The following is a 14,521-nucleotide window of genomic DNA, read 5'->3' on the forward strand; positions in this document are numbered from 1 at the left end:
TAAGAATAGTAAAACTTTTTTATTTTTTTTCAAAACCATTCCAATTAACTTAATAATGTTTTCTTAAAACAGGAAAAAAAAACTTATTGTAGCTTGAAATCAAACAAAACGCTAATGTTGAAACGGCAAATCAAAACGACGAATTTCAGTCCCATTGTCTTGTATAATTTTGTAAATAATATAACTTGTGTTTTGTGTACATTCATTTTAATTCTCCACTTATTGCAGTATAATCATATTTAATTTAGAAATGGTTGTGTATTGTACGTTCCCGTTGTTTGGTTTGGGGTACTCTTTCAGATTGCAACATCATCTGCAAACTATGTGGTTTGGGTCTTTGAGAGGTATGGTTTGGCTTGTTTTGAATTTCGCGCAAAGCTACAAAAGGGATATCTGCGCTAGACGTCCCTAATTTAGCAGTGTAAGACTAGATGGAAGACAGTTAGTCATCACCATCCACCGCCGCTATTGGGCAACTCTTATCAACGAATAGTGGGATTGACCAAAATTATAGCGCCCCCACGGTTGAAAAGGCGAGCATGTTTGGTATAACGGGAATTAGAAAACGCGACCTTCAGATTCCGAGCCGAGTGCCTTAACCATCTGGCCATGTGAGAGGTATGTCGCTGAGATAGATGATAAACAGTGTAGAGACAAGTGCTTCTGCTTGACAGAAACCCGCTTTCAGATTATAGCACTCAGAGTAACATTCACTCTGATGGTCCTATTGTTCAGGAAAGTAGAAACACAACGAATAATTTCTATGGAAAGTCTCAATTTAGACAGTTTGTATTTAAGTCCGTTGTACCATATTTTTATTGAATAATTTTTAAACATCTAGTTAGCATGCGTTTGTACACTGTTTTTTATTAAAACCATGTATCATTTCTTCTGTTGCTTCTCTTACTTTTCGGGATCTATTTTGTATTTCCAGAGTATTTATTCAGTTTCAAGGTAATTTATAAGTCTACTATGTTATTTTTTCAAGTAATTTTCCTAGATTTCTTGTTAAACTTATGTGCCAATAATTTGCAGGTTTATTCGTCGATTTTCTTCCTGCTGGAATATAAGAACATCAGCCCGTTTTCAAGCTCCTGTTTTATAGAGATAAGTTGTATAAAGATGTGAGATGTTCTAATAATCCTGGAGGACCTTTCTTGAGTAACATGTTTTGATTTTTTTCTTATACAATAATAATACGAAAATAAAGAAAAGCAAACGGTAAAATGGTTATTGAACTTGTTCTTTAATTGTGATGATTTGATAAGTTGTTCTATTGTGTAGTCATGTTCTCCTGTTTTTATGTTATTGCAATGAGTGTCCTCAGTGAAATGTGGTGTCTGTGTGTGTGTGTGTGTGTCATAACTTAAAAAAACAAGCCGAAAAATATATTTTAGTGAAAATGAATATACTTTAATGAAGATAAGCAAAGTCACAAAGGACTGCATTAAAAACCGCAAATCCAAACATCTGATTAAATATATTAGTTTGTTATAACTTAATAACAAGCCAAAACAAAAATAAATTAAACAAAAAAAACTGTGATTGATTGTGATATAATTATTTATTATGTTCATAAACGGTTGTTCATGTTTGAATCATTTTTTTTTAATGTTTGCAGTTGCTCTTTGAAGCCTATTTTCTGTTTATTCGTGTATGTTTATTATTATGTTTAAGTGTAAGGTAAGATGCTAATATTTGTTTTCTTTTATTTGTAGGTTTATTTTTTATTAATGTTGGTAAACACATTCAGAGCTCAACCATATTACTGGAGTGATATATGTCATTGGTATGTATTGGTGTTGTATCGTTTAGTTGAAAGGTACCTGAATCCTGAATAACAGTAAATGTATTCCATTAGCATTTGTAGTCCTACAACCGAAAATTGCGTTTTTGCTATTGAAATCGCCTATAATAACATTTTGTTATAGTAGATGATATTGTTTAGTTGTGTAGTTCTCGGTTTGATTTGTGGTGAGCAGCATGTACATACACACATATATATATATATATATACCTGCTACTGTAAGTGTTTGGTTATTATTTAGAAGTATATTTATTGTAACATTTTCATATTTTGACGCTAAATGTATTATGTTTATAGATAATTATTATTTGTATACGACTAGTATGCCCCGTTCTCAGGATTTCTTGCGTGGTCTCACTTTCTTTCTACTTGGTATCCTGTCATTATAAAAGAATTGTAGTTGCATAGCATTAGTTCAGTGATATATATCTGCCGATGTATTAGTGGGAATGTGCTCAATTCATGTCGCTTGAAAACAAAGCTGCCTTAAATATTTATGTGTAATACAGTGAGAGTATTTATATGACATTAATTAGAGTTTAGTGTATTACATGTGGTATTAGATGTTGTAGGTGTTTCTCGTTGAGATTGGTAATAAGTGTGATAATGTCCGTGTTGTTATTTGATTTACTATATTCTTAAATTTAGTGTGTGATTATACTTGAAATTATTGTTGCTAATTCTCTGTTACCTTCATTGTTAGTGATTTATACTGTGTCTGCTTGTCTCGTTTGTTGGTTGTTGGTGTCTTCTGATTTGTTTGTGATTATTCGTTTTGTGTTTCTTGCTGTGTTGTCACCGAGTATGTTCATCTTTCCGTTGTATTTCTATTAGCTTTCTGGAGCTCTCTTTACTTTACAATTGTTTGTTTGTTGAATTTCACACAAAGCTACTGGAGGGCTATCTGCGCTAATTGTCCCTAATTTAGGAGTGATAGATTAGAAGGAAGGCAACTAGTCAACACCATTCGAAAAGGAAAATTTTAAATTAATCAAAGAGTGGAATTGATTGTTACATAATAATATCCCCACGACGATAAGATTGAGTCGAACGCCTTAACAGTCAGGTCATACTAGGCCACACTCTTTCCGAATAGGGATTTTTGTGTCGTTTGGATGTGAAGAATGAAACTGATCATACACATACACTGATCTACAGAACTCACCGCATGCGTTATTACCTGATTTTCATCTGCATTTTTACTGACTTCTTGCAAGAAAGCGATTAAAGTTTGAAGGACTTCTCGATTTTCATCAGGCATTAGCAATATCGCTGCGTGAAGGGCATCAAGTCTATCCATATGAGGAATATCTACGATATAAGGTATTCACACACAAAATAGTTGAAGTACTTGCCATAAATAAGGTTTTAACTTACAACATTGTTTCATGATTTACATGTTGATAAAATTTATCTTAAACCTACGACGATAAATACTTGGACATTTCATTCCAATCTTGGAAATTAAAAGCAATTAGAAGAAATTTAAATTATTTTTTTTTTATTTTTTCTCTTTTTTTCCCATAACTTACACTTTAGATACTATTTACGGAAAGGTTTCAACGAACAAGTTTGCCCTAAAATTGGTAATTTTCTTGATTTTATTTCTCACTGTTATTTATTCTAGTGCAAAGTAATACTTGGCTTTCTGCTGTGCCCATTCCAGATTTTGTGTTGTAAGTCAGTAAACTTACCACTGACCCATCGTAGGACTTTCTTGTTCTATACAAATTTTATCGAATTTTAAAATAATTAAACCTTAAAATTAATAAACTGAAATTTTATACATTACTATCATTACTTATAGAATAAAATATACTAATTTTTAAGAAGATTGTTCATATATATAACTGCATAAGAATTTTATGACTGAAAAAATACATACACTAAACAACATTTATATAGAAATCAAAACCAAACCACTAAATAAAAGAAAGACGACTTACATAGAAAAATACTGATAAATGTTTCTGACCACTTATTAGTAAACAGCGCCTCAGGTAGGTCGCGAAAATATTGTTTTAGCATATCAGCAACATCATAGGCTTGTTGGTCATCGTAGGTGTTATTATGTGGGTTGGACTCGTTTAAGTTTCGGAGTTTCTGGATGCGAGATCGAACTCCTGACTTACGAAAAACTCCCACCGAGTCTAAAGATGTTTTCCGTAGATAAGATAAACAGGCCTGAATACATGGTGGAAGAGCCTGCCCAGTTCGTTGTAGGTTAAGCAAGAAAGGCACTCCGAACACAGCTTTGTCTGAAAATAAAGTTATATGGAAGAAAAGGTTTTATTTATATAATTCACTAAGTTATTCCACCAGACAAAGCTGGAAACAGCAACATAACATTTGTATATGATCTATGTTAGTCAACATAGAGAACAAACAACGTTAAGCTTTTGTTAAGTCCTTTCTATTCTGTTTGTTTTATTTATTGTAATCAAACTCAACGCGAAATCATAAATGATAAACATCAGCTTAATATTCTGTATAAAAATTAACCCATTGACTGATGATTCGCCGTATAGGATACGGTCTGCATATAGCAGTTGAATGCGTTCATGTTGTATACCGAGTACGGCTTGCAAAAATTCCGCGAGCGTTCAAAGCAGCCACAGTCAAAGGGTTAGGGTAAAGAATCCTTCATAGTTTCTAGTGTATTAAAAATATCACTCTATAAAACACAAAATAACTACACAATAAATTTCATTTGCATCAAAAATAATACGACACTCCATAGCGAATTATAATACAGGGTCGTCTGGAATGATAGATGTAAAGTTCAAATTACCCTTGTAATCCGGACTCCGTATTCGTCTAATAAAGTTGGGGACCCTCCAAATCCAACCAGTTTTACTAGATGGTGAATGTTTTTCCATAAATGTTGTCAATTTGAGGAGAGAAAGTTTACGTAGTTTCATTAGTTGTATGGAAGACAGACTGTTGATATCCACAGAAACAGATGAGGAATTAGTGGATAACAGTGTTAGAAAATGAGATTCTGTGTCAGTTTTATTTGAATAAAGCCTACAAAAATAAAAATAAAATGCATTTTATTACTGTAGAGTTTACTGTTTTTAATGCATTTTGAAATTTAAAAAACGGGTACAAATTACGGTAATAAATAATCCTGTTTTTGGAAAACATGAAGGAAACATATTCTGCTTAAAAGTCCAAACATCAGTAATTTTCGCAAAATAACGTGTTTTACAGCTAAAACATTTTATTTTTATACGTGTATTAAATTTTGTTTAATGTATACAAAATTAAGTTTAAAAGAGGAATTTTATAACTTTGCTTTATATTTGCAGATTAAGGTTCGTTTGTGGTTTGATCTACTTAATATATGGCTACTTTAATTCTAATAAGCACGAAGTTTTGAAGCAGAGATTGTCATCTGTTTCATTCTAAATCTTCGATTTTTTCTTTGTTTAAATATGTATCTTTATTTAAATATTTTTATAATAAAATTGAATCTCATAAAACAACTTACATGGACGTCCTTCTCAATGATGATCCTACACCTGAATCACGTCTTTCTTTGAATTTTAGTTCTTCCATCTTTGTTTTCTTACTTAGGTCAGCAATTAAATCAGGTTCTTTTATCTTAAAACCTGTAAAAGCAATTGAATCAAATAATAAACAATTGCTGTAATCATTTTAAAGATATCTTTTTTTTATCTTAAGCCTCTTTCTAGTGATAATATTGTACTTGTAAAATACATGAACTACTTGTGACAATATGTTAAAATGTTCTGTCGCTATGATAAAAGACATTCTGATTTTTTTCGCACTGCACTATAACAACAATATTATTGTTTTATGTTTTAAAAGAAAATATATTTTTTATTAATAATACCTTTATAGAATTACGAATATTTATTTTAACCAATACGTAAAATCAGAAGCGTAAATTTTATACACCCTATAGTAAGGGATGATTTTTGCAACCACTTATGTGAACTGTTCAATTTGCAAATTGGTAATTTCTGATTACGTAAACCTGAAAGCTGTAAACATGCACTCACAGAGAAATCTTGTTGCCACGATACAAGGTTTCCATGTAGGTTTGTATAAGTGAGGTGTTGTAAACAGTTTTCAAAATGTTAATAAAGACAAATGTGTCTCAAGTTAACTGCCACATGAATTTATTCCTTCACACTGTACAGTATAAAAGATGGCCATTATACTTGACAAGGTTACTAATAACTTCCATTGCATGAATTACGTTTTCAAATATTAATAAAATTAGTAATTACCCTTGATAAGTTTATATCTACTGAAAAAATGTTCATGTTGTTTGATAAAAATAATTAAAATGTCTTTGCGAACTCTTCAAAATTACACATCAATACAATGTAGCACATAATTATTCATACTTTTCATTGAAGTAAGATTCATTTAGTCCTCTAGTCTACATGTTCCCAAACGTAGACCTCCTTTGCGATGATCTATTTATGAATTCTTTCATAAGCTCTTCTATATTTATCTTGTCGACCTCATCTTTGTGAGTGTGACAAATTGCCACATGGTTGAGGCGGCACTGACATAGTTGATCTTAACCACGTCACCGTCTTAATGCAGAAAAGTTGCATTCACATTTGAAGCTGGATACTGGACATACAAGGAAAATTTTCATGAGAAGAAACACTTCACTAAACATCTTCTGGCTTGTTTCATGCATTTTACAGTAAGCATCCTTCATACTTTTCAGAGATACTGCTTTTGTTGTTCCTTTGAACATGGGCAACTGAAACTCGAGTCGTTATGCAGAGATTTCTGGATAGAAGTTTATAACCGAGTTGTCAATCTTGCCAGATGTGATCATGTTCTCAAGTGCCAGATATTGCCTCAAATCATTGTTGTCTGCATTGAATCTAGTAGTCAGATGTTCTATGACTGTGTCCACAAATTCAAAATATTGGCTTCTGTAGTAATCTCTAGCTGTTGCAGAATGGTGTGCTGAGCCATCACCTGTGATCCTTCTGGGGGATCTGCGAATGCGTGTTTGTTCAATAGGCACCGGATCTAGGGAAGTTACCTTTTTCTCAGCTTCATCAAATATCTTGTTGTAATTTTCCTTTGTTCGCAATACCCGCAATTGCTCAACTGTCATTGCAGATGCTTCAGTCATGCCAGATACTGTCGCTGAGTTTGCTTGGAATGCACGGTTTAGTTCCTTTAATGCAGCTAATGGATGCTGAGCCATCAACAATCCTAAAACTGTCTTTCCTTTGTCAAATCTGTGCAGCAGACCTCGTGCTTTCACTGCTACATCTGATTTTTCATTTGCTAATTCAGACAAAGAATCAACAATGTCACTGTAGTGATCATTAGCACATGTAATTGCAGATAGGCGACACAACCAGCATGTTGGACACAGTGGGTGGATGTATTTAACTGGACCATTGTGGCTGTCTGACGATACAATATTTTAAACGATTGTCTTGTATTTGCCTGACCTCTGAAGCAAGACACCAAGTTCATGTACCCACTGGATAGAATCTCGAACACATTCACAAGCTTCAACTGCATGTTGCATTATTAAATTAGCCTTGTGTGCTCCGCAGTGAAATTGTTTGTTTGTTTGTTTTGAATTTTTGCACAAAGCTACTCGAGGGCTATCTGTGCTAGCCGTCCCTAATTTTGCAGTGTAAGACTAGAGGGAAGGCAGCTAGTCATCACCACCCACCGCCAACTCTTGGGCTACTCTTTTACCAACGAAAAGTGGGATTGACCGTCACGATATAACGCCCCCACGGCTGGGAGGGCGAGCATGTTTAGCGCGACTCGGATGCGAACACTCCGCAGTGAAAAAGACAAAGCTGACGGTTGCTTCTCTTTTATTTTTGTCTAGCATCCACTGTACGCACCACTCATGTTAGCCTATCCATCATAAGTGTGTGCTCTTAATCCCGACAGTGGTAAATTGAGTCTAGTCTGTACATCAAGTAAAGTAGAGGATATTGTTTCACCAGTTGTATTGGAAACACTATACAAATAAAGAAATGTGTCATGAACGTCAAGATTCTTATCTACTTATCATACACATATTACTTCCTGTTCGGCACCTGTAACATCTTGAGTGCCATCAACCATTAATGCAAAGATTTTACTTTACTGCACTTCGTGTGCTATGTTCTTCAGTATTTGATGGCTGAACATCTCCATTATTTCATTCTGAGTTTGGGATGATGTGAATGTGATTTGACAAGTAGGCCGTCAACTCAGGATCTTCCTTTTCCAGGAGCTTCATTAACTGTAGGAGGGCCCGGCATGGCCAAGCGTGTTAAGGCGTGCGACTCGTAATCTGAGGGTCGCGGGTTCGCATCCCGGTCGCGCCAAACATGCTCGCCCTTTCAGCCGTGGGGGCGTTATAATGTGACGGTCAATCCCACTATTCGTTGGTAAAATAGTAGCCCAAGAGTTGGCGGTGGGTGGTGATGACTAGCTGCCTTCCCTCTAGTCTTACACTGCTAAATTAGGGACGGCTAGCACAGATAGCCCTCGAGTAGCTTTGTGCGAAATTCCAAAACAAAACAAACAAACTGTATGAAGTTCCCCTCCGTATCAATATGTTCACGTAAATTTTGACGCAGTAAGAAACGTAAACTTCTGAATATTTTGGCTAGACTTCTTTATCATTCTTCCTGCTGCTTCTTTGTTCCATCATGTAGCTGGACAGTCACTGGAGTTACATCAAGTGAACCTTCTGGAGATATAGCGAATCTGTGCTGAAAGGAGGATTGATGTTTTTGAATTTCTGTTTTGCCTTTTTTCAGTTGCAAAAACCGGTGGATATGAAGGTATACTGCACTGGCCTCTCCAGTTTCCCTGTAAAAAGGCCTCTGTTATCCGCCTTTACACAATGAAAGCATATAACTTTTTGAGTCTGATTGTCGAAGTGCAGCCATGGGAATGTATCTAACCACTTGCCCTGGAAGTTGATATTTTGCTTTCATTACTGCACAAACTTGTTTCACAAGTATCCGGTGGTTCATGATGTGCAATAGTTGCAAAATCATTTTCAGACTTGTCCTCTAATAAACGTGGTATTTCCTCTGTATGGCAAGTTTCTATTCCTTTGATTGAGGTTGTTTGATTATCTGCATCTGCATTGTCACTTGTAGTACTAGTAACTGGCTTGCAGAACTGTCTAATATCGAAAAGTTTCAGACGCTTGCTTGTCATAATTGAAATGTTTCCCAGGTGACTCAACAAGCTAAAATACAGTGTTTATTGAAAACCTCTAACGCACAACGAACGAAGATAGAACAGAATGGAAGTAGGACTGAACTGTACAATGTATTTAAGTCGAACCTCACAGTGACTACCTAACCGACTGACCGCCTGGGCATCCCTGGGACAATAATGTGTGCTAGTTACAACACAAGTAATTCCAAGTTTCTCGAAAAATACTTAAACAATCACAAATATATTATATTCCTGTTAAAGCTCATCAAAAGGCAAACACGTTGTGATATAATGTCTATAAGCACGTCTATTAAATAAAAACACCTAAACAAAAACTAAGGCGTTCGACAATAAAACCGGCTAGACATGCATAAGAACAAATGACGTAGGAAAACCGCACTATATCCACATAAGATTGATGCAGCTACAAGCTACAAATGGTCTGCCAGATTTAGATCACAGGAGTTTACGCTTGTGAGTAATATTTTCGAATTTCATGTTCTGTTCAATCTGTTGTAATAAAAATTTTACTTAATCTTACACCACGTACAAGACGTAGGTAGATTCTGTGATAGTGCTTGCAAGCACTAACAATATAACATGCAATAACATGAATTTGTGATTTTATAATAAAAGGTATATCTTGAAAGTAGTGAATCATTATTTAATCTTTTATTTATGACCACTTCTTTGTGAAGTTTGTCATTAAACATTGGTGTATTTAGACACAAGTTAAAAATCGATCCCCAAATATAATTGTGGAGATATTCATGTCGAAAGGCTGCTCACTGCTAAATCCCGTAATATACTACAGAACTCTGAGTAATTCCCTTTCATTGCAGAAGAATGTGAAAAAAATCCCATTCAATAAAATGAAATTGTAAAAACAAACTTTCTGGCATACTAAAAAAAACAGAATCAGAAACAAAATGATTTACAAATTTCAGGAATAATATCAACTGGGGAACGTTATTCTGTTAGTGTTGAGTCAGTGAAGAAATAAAAGTATGATAAATAAAAACAGCAAGTGCTCATAAATATGGGATTCTTATGTTTTGGGTCGTAATTAAATAGTTACATTCCAAGTTCGACCCGGTTTTGAGAGAAACATATAAACTTTAGACAAGTAGGTTTGGAAGTTAATCGCACTTCATAAAAATAATTATCCAAGTCATGTACTTGGACGAATTCCCACATTGCTCATTTCGCACCACCATATAATCAATGATTCTTTATTACTAACAGCATCACAATTTTAATTGTAACAAATTTCTGCAAAAGACAGTGAAATATACCTTAGATTGACGGTCTTGACAAAGTTTCTACACTATACATGATCAACGTACAAGACATGTTTTAGAAACCAGAATGCACAGAAGTCAGGTGACTTCTAACACATGTCGAAAATTTTGACAATTTCACAAGGACCATTTTCATCACTAATTTTGAACTTAGAGATTAGAAAAAAAGGCAGTAAGTCAACAACATCCACCTCCAACACCCGGGCGACTTTTTCTGACCAAATAATGGTATTTGACGGTCACTCTTATAGTATTACAGTCGCAAAGTGTGAAACGAGTTTTTGCGACAACTGGAAAAGAACCACGAATCCTTACATTTACATTCCAGTCACGTTAACCAGTTAGCTACGCCTGGTACATAGAGTATAACACAAATACTGGTTTCATTCTCCGTAGATCATAGAAATAACAGCTGTGATCTTATGCTTACCTTACTGGGCGTACCATATAGGCAGAGTAAACACTTCATGACGTATAATACATTCTCCTAAGAGTTGTTATTGTTTATCTGTGCTGTACTGTGGACTTTGTAAAGTTTAAAATTCCTATTACGTGAACAGCCTGTTGTAACCATAAAGCCCGACAACAATCTTTTTTTTCCGTATCAAGGTAGAAAGTTCATATGTTGCAAAAACTTTCATCGTTTGGGGAAAAGGGTATTATTCATGTATAGTCTCTTCTCTTCAACTTATGAGTTCTTAGGTTTTTTTTTGCTCCACCACTAAGGAATGGCTTGTTGAATCCGAATACATACAAATGGTTGAATAAAATACGTAGAACTTGTCGCTTGTTGCTTTCCAGTTGAGTTGAGTGTCAATGTTATCATAACTTTAGTTATAGTAGCCCGGAGTTACCATGTTAAACCTTCTACACTTTACCTTGTAAATTAAGATTGTGAAAATACATAATAATAACTAAATATAGAAATATATTGTATAAAAGAACCATTAAATAGTGAGGAATAACAACATCCATATTAGTATTCGATTACGAATATGATGACGAAAATAAAAAAGGACGATAAACAGCCAATTTCTATCATTATTATCTGTCATAAAATAATAACAGCAAAATAACATGAAATAATCAGAAAGTGAACATTTTTGATACATTATGTAGATCTTTTTCAGTGACATTGTAAATGATCGTCTATTGACCAGTTTTCAATAAGTTTGAAATCTATAACGAAAAACTCCATCTGAAGTAGCTAGATATTAACTGAATAATAAATAAGCCCTGAATAATAATTATACTTTACATTTTACACACTCTTCGAATAAACCGTTTGATATTTCTTAAAGTCGCAATATCTAATCATAAATTTATTATTTTGATAAATAAAAGTAACATTTAAGGCACAGTACTTTCATGCTGGTCCGAAGAAATTGTGCTAAAATTAAAAACAGCTATTTTGGCGTTATGTTTTATCTGGATACAAAATTAAAGTTTTAAAACTTGTTCGTGAATATTCTTAGCCCTGTAGTTATTCGGTATTTTATCACGGATATGAACTGTTATATTAGAAGAGCCTTAAATACAATATTTAGAATTTGAATGTCAAATATTTAAAATGTACTTTGCTTTATTGACTGAATACAAGAAACCAAAATAAGTAAAAGTTTTTTACTAATTCTCTAATTCTTGTGACAAAATTTTAGCGTTGTAACTATTGTTGTTGTAGCGTTTTTACAAGTAGTTAAGGTTTCTTTTTAACGCATGTCATAAGCCGAGCTATTTTTAATACATATCCAGGTATAAAATAACGCTAAGATATTGCCATAATGTCATATAACACTGAAAATTCAGAATAAATATCATAAGACATAATGTGTAATACCTTTGGATCCCCAGGTGTGGCAACAGTCACTCCTATCGATATTATTAGTGTTGGGAACACGAGGATGTTCAGGTAAATTATCATAAACACTAGTGCGTTCTTCACCACTTCCATCCTTAAAAGGCTGAGACTTGCAACAGTTTTCACACTTAACAATTTGATTTCCCTGCAGATAGCATCTTAATGAACTGTTTGATTTTTTTTCTTCGTCATTATGATCTTGACTGCCTATGTTTACGTTCTTAACCAAAAGGTCAACTGCAGGATTTGAAAATTGCCCGATATTTCTGGATATACTACTAGTTGTGTTTCTCCACATATCTCTCATTCGTTCGCCAGCAGAATCCATGCTGTCGAATACATTGGTATCGGTCTCGAGCAAAAGATACCACTTTGAATTATGAGAGGGAACAAGTGTTTTGTAATGGTCCCTATCTGAACAGTATTCTGCGTTAGATATACGATCTGACGTGACACTGTCCTTAGATCGTCGATGTAAAAGACGAGGTGAGGACGTGCTACTGCTAACTGGACTTTCATCTGGAACGCTACTTCTAGGGAACCAGTTTCTGCGCATATTAATAAAACCCCAGGGTGCACTAATTACCAAACTTTCATTGCTATATTTTTTTTTTCGTCTATCCGTAAGACTTTCGACTCTTCTCAAGAGCGTTTTACCGCTGTTCTTCAGCTTTTCACTTCCACTTCTTCTAAGACTAATTCCGATGTTTTCAGAGGTTTTTTGTGACCTCTTGATAGTAATTTCTGGGCTATATCTAGACAAATCTGTTGACTCTGATCTGGATGACTGTCCGTCTTCATCCATAGAAGTTGGAATATATGTTTTATTAACGAGTTCTTGACGAATGCTATCAGAGCTACTATGTTGATCTTCAACAAATACACTATCATAATAGTTGCCATTAAAAGCTTCTTCTATTGTACGAGTTTCTTTTTTGTTACAAGCATTTAAGGACTTCTTGGGAGATGCAGCTTTCCCTCTAACTGGTGATGGAACCCTTGACCACCGCTGGTTTGTTCGCTGAAACTTCCAATTTTCACTGAGAGCATATTGTTCTTCCTCATCACTTTCCGCCTTCTTGTCCTAAGTTAAGACAATTAACGTGAATAAAACATGACAAATGGTAAGTGTAACTAGTTGAACTGCATAAAACAAAACCTACGATTTTGCAGAACTATACGAATCATCTCTTTGTCCACAACTGATTAAAATAATGAAACTTTGAAAATTATTAAGCAATATAAAAAAAACTAATACGCAGAACATTAGAAATAATCATTGAAGCTAACAGGTGATACCCAAGTTGCAGCAAGAGAAAGTAATTGTAAATAAATGGTGAATTTATCATTATTACAATAATTTATTACAGAAAATACAAAAGAAAAGCAAATAAGATGTACATTACATTGGTATTTTATATTTTTCTTGATTATATACGAACTTTGGTTTATAAATAAATCGTTTTAAAATATTCTTCTAAGTACACTGTATCACTCTCCACAACTCAGCCAAGTTGTTTGTTTACCTTTTAACCAACTACGTTTTCACATAAACTCATGCAACCTTAATAACATTCATATTGAAACTTTGTGTCGGTCAAACCATGGTTGCCAACATACCATCGACCCCTTTATGCACGCTTGGATCACTATCTTGCTGAAAGATAAATTCCTACCCAACAAGTTTTTGTTCCTGACAAATTGCCATTGAGGCAATGGTTAAGAATAAACTTATATCTGTCAGTTTCAGAGTAGCATCAGTTTATTTAAGTCTTCAAACCATTGATGAGATGCAACCCACATAATTTATTTAAATCTCCAAACCATTGACTGAAATGCAACCCACATAATTTATTTAAATCTCCAAACCATTGACTGAGATGCAACTCACATAATTTATTTAAACCTCCAAGCCATTGACTGATATGCAGCCCACACTTCTATTGGTCTCTATTCTCTGCAAATACTGTACCATTGACTGTATCTTCTGCTCTAAAAATCTGCCATCAAAAAAATTAGAATTAATTGTTATCAAGAAAATTTTGAATTTGATTCATCTATAAAGAAATTCCCCCTCAATTTCAGCATTTCGATTTAACTATTTTTCCTAAATCCAGTGACTTTTGATCAGTTGCTCGTTTACTGAGGTTGCTTCATGTTAACATGTATATGGATGTTCTGAAAGTAGCATTCACACCAGCGCACAAAGCTAGGTTGTTAAAAGGATTTCTATAGTATTATGAATCCCGCCTTGAATTACTTAACATCACTGTTAAAAAGTTTGGAATTTCTTCTTCCACCGCTTCTACTACCAACAATACTGGTTACAAGTACCTTTTCTTTTCAAAGTTTCAGTGCAGT

General features: G+C 34.2%; 1 protein-coding gene across 14 annotated transcripts in view; it reads right to left on the minus strand.

Moving 5' to 3' along the window:
* Positions 1 to 14,521, minus strand: part of LOC143253229 (uncharacterized) — a 146,306-nt gene that overhangs the window by 12,921 nt on the left and 118,864 nt on the right. For all 14 annotated transcript variants that reach the window (XR_013029455.1, XM_076506722.1, XM_076506716.1 and 11 more), the window contains 5 exons: positions 12,140 to 13,244; positions 5,301 to 5,421; positions 4,599 to 4,834; positions 3,754 to 4,065; positions 2,988 to 3,118 (listed from right to left, as the gene is read on the minus strand). Coding sequence is in view for 13 of the 14 variants with exons in the window: in XM_076506722.1 (XP_076362837.1) it covers positions 2,988 to 3,118; positions 3,754 to 4,065; positions 4,599 to 4,834; positions 5,301 to 5,421; positions 12,140 to 13,244 (1,905 nt within the window). In the remaining variant the exon portion in view is untranslated. The remainder of the gene's footprint in view (positions 1 to 2,987; positions 3,119 to 3,753; positions 4,066 to 4,598; positions 4,835 to 5,300; positions 5,422 to 12,139; positions 13,245 to 14,521) is intronic.

The sequence above is a fragment of the Tachypleus tridentatus genome, chromosome 6 (genome assembly GCF_004210375.1).
Source record: "Tachypleus tridentatus isolate NWPU-2018 chromosome 6, ASM421037v1, whole genome shotgun sequence".
NCBI lineage: Eukaryota > Metazoa > Arthropoda > Merostomata > Xiphosura > Limulidae > Tachypleus > Tachypleus tridentatus.